The sequence below is a fragment of the Hyaena hyaena genome, unplaced genomic scaffold (genome assembly GCF_003009895.1).
Source record: "Hyaena hyaena isolate Hyena2069 unplaced genomic scaffold, ASM300989v1 scaffold_20, whole genome shotgun sequence".
Taxonomy (NCBI): domain Eukaryota; kingdom Metazoa; phylum Chordata; class Mammalia; order Carnivora; family Hyaenidae; genus Hyaena; species Hyaena hyaena.
In genome coordinates, this window is record NW_024080652.1 from 6487223 (window position 1) to 6496891 (window position 9669).

Consider the following 9669-nt stretch of genomic DNA (forward strand, 5'->3'; position numbering starts at 1 on the left):
TTTTTAAGGTTTTTTTTTTATTTATTTCTAGGAGAGAGAGAGAGAGAGAAAGCGTGAGCAGGGGAGGGTCAGAGAGAGAGGGAGTCACAGACTGAAACAGGCTCCAGGCTCTGAGCTGGCAGTCAGCACAGAGCCCGACGCGGGGCCCGAACCCACGAACCGCGAGATCATGACCTAAGCGAAAGTCGGACGCTTAACCGACTAAGCCACCCAGGCGCCCCTACAGATAACATTTATGTGGGTAGGATATTGAAATATTATATCAATATGCAAAAGGACTGATTTAACCATAATGAGAGAATTACAGACTGCTAAATGTGTGCATGGTCCTGTCTTCCTCGGTAGACAGTTAAGAGGTAATACTTGAAATCAGGGGAAAAAGAGGAGAATAAGCATCCTATATAGAAATATGAAAACAAACACCAGTGAAAAACACATAAAAGATTTTAAAGTTGTGTCTGCAAAGATGGAGTCAAGACTGAGAAGGGCCTGGGGGCCTTGGTGGCTCAGTCAGTTAATTGCCAGGCTTCAGCTCAGGTCATTATCTCAAGGTTCATGGATTCGAGTCCTGCATCAGGCTCTGTGTTAACAGCTCAGAGCCTGGAGCCTGCTTTGGATTCTGTGTCTCCCTCTCTCTCTGCTCCTCCCCAACTCACGCTCTGTCTGTCTCTCTCAAAAATAAATAAACATTAAAAAAAAAAAAAAGATTGACAAGGGCCTGGTATTTTCCTAAGATTGGAAAAACACAAATCATAAAGTAAAAGATCGAAAAATCTGACCCTTAAACAAGAGTTTGACCTGTGAAGGCCTACTTGTGTATGGATTTTTTTTGGTAAAGTCAGTCCAGCACTGTAAAAGTATTGTCTCTTCCTTATGATTTTCTTAATAACACTTTTTTCTAGCTTACTTTATAGTAAAAGAAGGGGCACCTGGGTGGCTCAGTCAGTTGAGCATCCAACTTTGGCTCAGGTCATGATCTCACCACTTCCTGAGTTAGAGCCCCACATGTGGCCATGTGCTGACAGCTCAGAGCCTAGAGCCTGCTTTGGATTCTGTGTCTCCCTCTCTCTCTGCCCCTCCCCTGCTTGTGCTCGGTATCTCTCTCTCTCTCTCTCTCTCAAAAATAAACATTTAAAAAAATCATAGTAAAAATAACAAAGAGTTAATACAGAAAATATAAAGAACTGCCACAAAGCAATTAAAAAAAAATAATGAAGGAAAGGAAGTGAAATAGGAAATAAATAGGCAATTCATAGAATGCACCCCCTACCCTAAAAAAAATCTGAAAAGATATTTAACCAAGAACCAGTCAGGGAAATGCAAGTTAAAACAATAAAATACTATTCATTCATTGACTAGTATTTATTGAGCACCTGCCAAGCACTCTCTATCCCAACTACTTGGGATATATTAGAACCAAAGAGACAAAAATCCCTCCCCTTGTGGAGTTTACAGTCTAGAAAGGGTAGTCAGACAATAAATACACAGAAAGTAAATTCTGTAGGATGTCAGAGGGTGATGAATGCCGTGGATCAAGTTGAGGAAGGTGTGGGATGGATCAGCAGCATGGGAGGAGGAGATGGTGGAAGGCAAACTGCACTATTAAACACAATGGTCAGGCTGGGCCTCACTGAAAAGTAAGATCTGAGCAAAGACTTGAAACAAGTCAAGGAATTTGCTTAGTGGAGATCTGAAGGAAGGAAGAATAGTCCAGGTAGAGGGGCGCTTGGTCGGCTCAGTCAGTTAAGCATCCGACTCTTGGTTTCAGCTCAGTCAGTTAAGCATCCAACTCTTGGGTTTCAGCTCAGCTCATGATCTCGTGGGTTCGAGCCCCACATGGAGCTTTGCGCTGACAGTATGGAGCCCGCTTGGGATCCTCTGTCGCCCTCTCTCTTGGCTCCTCCCCTTCTAGTGCACTCTCTCTCTCTCTAAAAATACATAAACATTAAAAAAAAAATCCAGGTAGAAGGGTCAAATAGAGCAAAGAACAGGAGGCAAGATGCCTACCATGGTCAAGGAACAAGGTCAGTGGGGCTGAAGCACAGTGAAGGGCAGCGTAAGAGAGGGGTGTGTCGGGTGACAGGCCTTGTCACATTAGGCAACATAGATTTTCCTTTGCATGAAACAGAAAACCACTGCAGGTTCTGAGCAGAGGCCTGATGTCACATAATATTTTAAAAGGAACACGTCAGCTACTGTGTTACGACATCATATCAGCCGAACACCAAATGTCCGTAAGGATGTAGAGAAGGAAGATTCTCATGTATTTCTGGTAGGAGTACAAACTGGTTGCAGTCTTTCCTTCTGAACAGCAAGATGGGCAAACGTGCCTAAGTCTATTCTCTTTAGTTCCTATATATGTTCCTATATGTGAACACAGAAAGACTCAAGTATGTCTGATGTAATGCTATTTGTAATGGTGAAAAACTAGAAGCCTTGATGTTCACTGATAGGACAGTGGATAAATGAATTTTGGACTAGTCATACAATGAAAGATATAAATGTTAAAATGAACGGGCTAGAGCTACATATGCCAACATAGATAAATTCCAAAAACGTAATGGGGGAAAAAAAGGCAGGATACAAAAGAAATCATACAGCAATTTAATTTATACACCATCAAAACATCTAAAAATACTATATGTGTTTACAAGTTTATGTATTTATATGTTTATATACATGTTTACACACATTTTTGTATGTAGAAAGTGCACATATATATACAATATACACATGTAGCTATGTGTACATGTAGAAAATATAAAACGTGCATGGAAATAAGTACCACAATCAAGATATTGGTTACCTCTGAAGAGCGAGGGGAACAGCTTCAGGGAGGGTACCCAGAGTTTCACCTACAGTTGTAACATTATTTCTTGGCGTTGGGGTGGGTGGGGGAAGAATGATGCTGTTAGGGCCTAATATTAAAATATGATAAACGTGGGTGGTAGATACAAGGTGCCCATTATACTTTTTGTATTTTTCTGCATGTAATTTGTTTAAAATGAACCAAAATAAAAAGCTAACAATACAGAACAGCAAGGTCCTGTTGGGTCACAAAAGAGACTCCATGGCTCTCAACCTGTGTGTGTGACTGGCTCACAGATGGCACTGGAGCAAGCCCTCCACAGATCACACATGGCTAGAAACAAGGTCAACACTTACTCAGTGAGACCGATGAGACCGAGGTCCTATGATCCTTCCGTGCACTCTCCCAGCAGAACTCCCTGGGAGCTGGGTCCAGAGGCTCCCACTCCTCACAGTTTAGAGGCACAGCCACATTCTTTATCGTCACCAACTCCTGCAACAACACAAGACCTCCACTCAGCACCTGCTGTCCCAGGACAGCGTAAGTGACCACTAATCTCAAGATGAGGCCAGACTTGGGAGGAGTCTGCAAACACTGAGCAGGAAGCCCTGAGAATCAAGTAATACATGGCTGTCGAGTCTGCTCCAGTGAGTCTTGTACTGACTGGAGTTCCAAAGTAACAAAGACGGAGGCTAATATTCTCTTGCAATCCAGAAAAGCCTTTCTGTGGACTATCCACACTAACTTGGGGTAAGAGCAAAATCTTCATCTGAGCTATATCACTGTAATCTATCAAAATGGAAATGTGATACAGATTAAAAATGTACAGGTAACCAGAAAGCGCCAAACTCCAGTGCTGGCTCTGAGATCGGTTACCTTACCCATGAAATGGATATAAATTTAAGAAGATGAAGGTACCTCCCTGACAGCAAGTGCTCAGTAAAATCGATTTCCTTTCCCTTGACCATTGCACAATAGGATAATTATCCAGCAAGGTGATCTTTTGTGATACCTTATTTAAATACAAGTTGACCATTCACAGAAGGCAAAGCCACAGTTCTTAGAAAAAGAAGGTTCTAACACTGGCGTGCAGACAGGTTTCTCTAGTGATGGGTCACAAACTGACTTCAAGGATCTGTCACTCAATGACAGGAAAGGGAAATACATTCTTAAATTTTGTTATGTTTTGACATCTTAAAAAAAAATCTGGCTAGGGAGACTGCCCCTCCCAGGGCTAGCCAATTCTTAGAGAGAGCAAAGAGCTCAGCCAAGACTGCTTATCTCAAGCCATACCTCCACCTGGCCTGTACACTCCAGGACACAACAGTACTCTGGCTTAGTTATCCTAAGGCCAGGTTTCAGGACAACGAGGGACAAGCCCTATAGATTAGAGCATGCTGAAATGATTCAGACCAATCAATCCTAAATTGTTTCCCCTACCCTGTGTGTTTCCCTGGGAAACCTCAATACAGGCTCTGACCTAAACTCTCCCCTTGCTCCCGTCTTCTGCCTCCTGACCACCCCTGGTGTCCTTCCAAGGAAGCCCTGAGTGTCGTGCTGTACCTCCTGTTTCTAAGATCTGAATATAGTAACATTTGTTTTTTTTCCTGAGCCTCAACTCTGCTTCCTGGTCAAGGAAAAAAAATCACATTCCTGTGCATCTTTTCTACTCTCAATACACTGAATACTTTCACAACAACACTCCTTCACTTCTGACACCAGATGTAGCAGTTTTCCACATCAAGTAATTCTGTAATACCAGCTGGGTGTCCTCAAGTGTAATTCAATTGACACTATCTACTGAGATATACAGTCACATCCCACAGGTGAAGGGCTTGGTCCCACAAGACCACCCACCCTTCCCAACTTTGGAAGCCAACCTCAATTAGGCTTACCAGTTTATTACAAAAAGATATGATAAAGGATATGAATAAACAGCAATATGGAGAGACACACTATAAGGTCTGGGAGGGTCCCGAGCTCAGAAACTTCTGTCCCCAGAGTTGGAGTTTGTCACCTTCCAGGTATATGGATGTGTTCAGCAAGTGGAAGCCGTCCGAATCTCACACTATTGGGATTTTTATGGAGGTTTCATTACATGGGCATGATGGATTAACTCCATTACAGCCCCACTCCTCTCTCCAAAGTACCATTATCAATTGTAGGAGGGGGTCGCCAAACTGTTAAAAAAAAGTTAACCTCCCATTCAAAGTGCTCGTTACTGCTGTTCTAGCCTAAATCATTAACGACATGCAGCCGCTTTCCATCCTGACACCTTTCTTCCCCAAATAATCTGGTTAGACAAGAGGGTCTTTTACAGTGGGTAAACAAGACTTCCACGTTGGTTTTGTGCTCAGAAGTCTATTAACTCACAGATCATTTCTTCCATAGATTTCTTTGTCACTACAGAAAGGAAGTTTCATGTACACCCTAAAGTTCAAAAAAGTAGTAAGGAAAGAAGGTCTAAAACTCTTAGTACCCCGTACACTTCTAATCCTCACACCTCCACCACCAGAAAACTTTAACTCTTCACCTGGGGTGATGCCCCACCAGGCGTTCTCTGAAAAGCGCGCACCGCGGCCGCAGCCTTCTCCCCGCTTTGCGGGCAGTGCTTCCGCACCCAGGCCTGGAGCTCCTGGGGCAAGATGCTCAGGAACTGCTCCAGCACCAGCAGCTCCAGGATCTGCTCCTTCGTATGCATCTCAGGCCTCAGCCATCGGCGACAAAGGTCCCTGAGCCGGCTTAGCGCCTCTTCGGGTCCGGCCACCTCCTGGTAACGGAACCGCCTAAAATGCTGTCGCAACTTTTCGGCATCCTGATAGTCCCCGGGCAGGTCCGACTCCTGACCTCCAGCTGAGTCTCCCTCCACTTTCACTATCAAAAGTCCATCACGCAGAGACGGCGCGGGGACCCTGGACTTCGCAGCTGCCATCCAGGCTCCTAACTCAGCGTCACTGACTCGACTCGCGGTCAAGCTCGAACTCATCCGGCACGTGCTGTTTTCCTGAGTTTTGCCTTCAGGTGAGAAGACAGCAAACCCTGCAGAAAGCCACGGAACTCATCGGACCTCCCCAGACCGGTACCTCCCGACTGCGCCGTCTCAAGTGGGGCTCTATCAAGCCCTGCCCTTCTGGCACTTCTCCCACCCACGGGTACTCCGACCACTACTTGCGGTGGCCGCTTACAAAAAGTACAAATAAAACCAGGCCGGAAGTGCGTCACCGACTGCTGCAGTGCCCACCCCTCGCATTTCCGGGGCCTCTCTAGGCGCCCAGGAGGAGTGAGACCCATCTCGGTGGTTTGCCGTCTTGCCCCTTCCAGAGACACTCTGATGTGTGTGTACCATTCTGGTGGAACTTATGGTCGTTTAGCTTAACAGAGCTAAATGATACTCTTATTTACAACTCGAATGTAATTTTTTTAACACACTGTGAAAAAAGTTTTGTAAATTTTGTTGTAGGACAAGTTAAAGGTCCGACTACACGATGAGCGGTAAACAGTCATCCATCCATGTGATATTTATACAATAAAGGTTTGTAGAGTTACCTGCTACATGCCAAGGCATCGTGCTCGACACTACAGTTATAAACCTGAGTAGACATCCTCTCTATCCTCAGTCTCCTAAGAGAGTTAAACATTTAAATACTTACAGGATAGGGTGGTGAATGCAATACTTTGACACATATGTATGCACAGTATATTTGTATGACCCAGAGGTGGAAATAATCAGCCATGGTTGATGGGGGAGGGTATAGTGAAAGACTTCACTCAGGAGATTAAAGCTTAAAATGTCTATGTGAGCTGAAGAAATGTTCAAATTAAAAAATAGATTACATAGGGGTCCCTTGGTGGTTCAGTCAACTACTCTTGATTTGGTTCAGGTCATGACCTCGTGATTGGGTGGGTTGGAGCACTGATTCAGGCTTATGCTGACAGTGTGGAGCCAACTTGGGATTCTCTCTTTCTGCCGCTCGTCATACACATACACTGTCTCTCAAAATAAATAAGCTTAAAAATGTTTTAAAAAATAGGTTAGGTAAATTTACAGGCAACAAATCCCTAATATATTAAATAAACCCCAATAAATCCCTCTGACATTAAGCTTTCCTATGTGCAGCTCCCTTGCAATGTCTCACACTCAGCCATCAAAGCTGCCAAGGATTTTGTCCTCCTTGAAGCTCAACCCTTCTGTTCTATCATTACTCGCCCTCCCTTTTAAATATTAGTATGGACACTGCTGCCACCTTCTCCCTCTTCTTTCCTATGCTTCCCTAGTTTTGACTATATCTGGCATCATATTGAATATACAAATAAAACACTTTGTAAAGAACTTGTAGGTAAAAAAACAGGGCATAATTTAAAAAAAAAACTTTTTTAATGTTTATTTATTTTTGAGAGAGACAGAGCATGAGCAGGGGAGGAGAAAAGAGAAAGGGAGACACAGAATCCGAAGCAGTCTCCAGGCTCCAAGCTGTTAGCACAGAGCCCAAAGTGGGACTTGAACTCACATACCCAGAGATCATGACCTGACTCCAAGTCTGACACTTAACCAAGTGAACCACCCAGGCACCCCAGTACAAGCATTTTTCATCCCCTCCTAGTAAGGTTGTCTGCTCACCAGCTGATTACCAGTCAGGTTCTACCAGCTTCTGCCTCTGGGTTGTGTGACTATGGCCTCTAATCATGATATACTGCCTCACCTTTAAAATATAATTGAGAAAAGAAAAATAGAGCAAGGACAAATAGATGGGGCCAGGGATAAAATGATAGTACAAGTTGCCTGCTGTAAGCTCCTATGTACTGGCAAAAAGTAGCTCACAATTTGGCTCTGAAAAGCCTCAGCAGCCAATATAAGAGGAAAACAAGATCAGTTACATGATATGCAGTGTATCTTGGGTAAAAGCAAACTATTAATAGTAGCTTAGGAGAAATCCAGCTATTATTGATGCCAAGTGGGAAGAGAAATTTCCCATGAATGCCCTGGGAAAGGACCATGTGACATAGCGGACGATATCTTAAGATATCTATAATAAATAAAATTAATGGATTTTAATTCCCTTTCAATGTTTAGTGCTGATGGTTCCGCCAATTCTTTATGAAACAAAACAGATGAACATAGGGGAAAGTTAAAGAGAGAGAAAGAGGAGGAGGCAATCCATAAGAGATTTTTGACTCTAGAGAACAAACTGAGGGTCACTGAAGGGGAGGTGGTGGGGGATGGGCTAAATGGGTAATGGGCACTTGTGATGAGCACTGGGTGTTGTAAGTGACGAATCACTAAGTTCTACTCCTGAAGCTAATATTACACTATATGTTAACTAACTAAATTTTAAATAAAAATTCAAAATATTAAAAATAAAGAGCTAATTCTGTGAAGGAAGAAAAGAGTATAGTTTAAGTATTCACCTCGCTGAAGGTCCAGTTTAATATAAAGACAAAATTCAAAGTGCCTAAAGTAACACTTTCCAGACCTTTTACTGTGCCATGCAGGCTAATGGCTATGTGAAGAGTCCATTTCCAGTACTAACTGGATCATCACTTTTCTCTCCTCTTGATGGTATCTTATTTTGGTATATTGCAAAAATGGCCAAAAAAAGTAAAACAAAATGTATAGAAATACACTTTGCAGTTCCTCCCTTCTAGCAGTGGAGTCTATTTCCCCCACCCTTTGGATTTGGGCAGGTCTTGTGGCTTGCTTTTACCAACAGAATGTGGCAGATGTGAGTTTCAAGCCTGGGTATCAAGAACTTTTGCAATCTCTGGTTTCTTGCTTTTGTAACCGACTACCACCAAGTGAAGAAGTATGAGCTATGCTGCCAGGTGATGGGAAAATGCCTACTAGCACTCCAAGTGACAATCAGCTAATCTCCAGAACCGCTTAGCTCAACCAGCAGCTGAACACAGACAAAAGGAGCCTAACAGAAAAGCCAGCCAGGTAAGTAAGGACCAAATTGTCACCCCACAGAGTCATAAGCCTAATAAGTGGTTCCTTTTTTTTTTAGGTTGCTAAATTTGGGGTGGTTTGTTACACAACAAAAACTAACAGACATACTTTTAAACGCGAGTGCAACCCAACTCACCATATTAACAACAACAAAAAAAGATAAAACACTTAGGAATAAACACAATAAGCTATGTGCAAAATACATGAAGAAACTTTAAAACATTCCCAAAGGATCCACAATTAGGCTTTTTTTACCCCACAAATGGAAAAACCTACCATGTTCTTGGGTAGGAAAATAAACTTTATAAGAATGTCAATTCTCCTTGGGTACCTTAGCGGCTCAGCTGGTCTGACTCTTGACTTCAGCTCAGGTCATGAGCTCATGTTTGGTGAGATTGAGTCCGGCATAGGGCTCCGTGCTGACAACACGAAGCTTGCTTGAGATTCTTTCTCTCCCTCTCTCTCTCTCTCCGCCTTTCCCGTTTGTGTTCACGCACTCGTTCTCTCTAAAAAATACATAAATAACCTTAAAAAAGGGGGGAGGGGAAGGAATGTCAATTCTCCCTAAGTGAATACATATAAAAAATGATCCCAATACAGATTTCTTTCTGGAACTAGAAAAGTTGAATCTAAAGTTAATTTGTAAAAGAACTAAAGAAACAAAAATACTTTGAAGAAAAAACACAACTGGGGGCATTCTCTGTAAGAAGTAGTAAAACCAATTATTAATGTTCAATACATTAAAACCGCATATTATCACATGCATAGACAAATAGACCAATGCAGCAGAACAGAAAATCTAGAAACAGACCACAAAACATGGGGATTTAGTGTATGAAAAAGGCAGCATCACAAATCAATGGGAGGTAAAGACAGTTTTTTTCATAAATGTTGAGACAACTGGGTAATGGTTCGG

At 42.7% G+C, this 9669-nt stretch overlaps 1 protein-coding gene across 1 annotated transcript in view; it reads right to left on the reverse strand.

Annotated features, from left to right (window-relative positions):
- ZNF394 (zinc finger protein 394) overlaps positions 1–5960 on the reverse strand; it is a 12897-nt gene extending 6937 nt beyond the window's left edge. Inside the window, exons 1-2 of the mRNA XM_039225980.1 lie at positions 5343–5960; positions 3166–3301 (exon numbers count right to left, since the gene is read on the reverse strand). Coding sequence (XP_039081911.1) covers positions 3166–3301; positions 5343–5795 — 589 coding nt within the window. The 5' untranslated portion in view covers positions 5796–5960. The remainder of the gene's footprint in view (positions 1–3165; positions 3302–5342) is intronic.
- Between the last annotated feature and the right edge of the window lie 3709 nt (positions 5961–9669).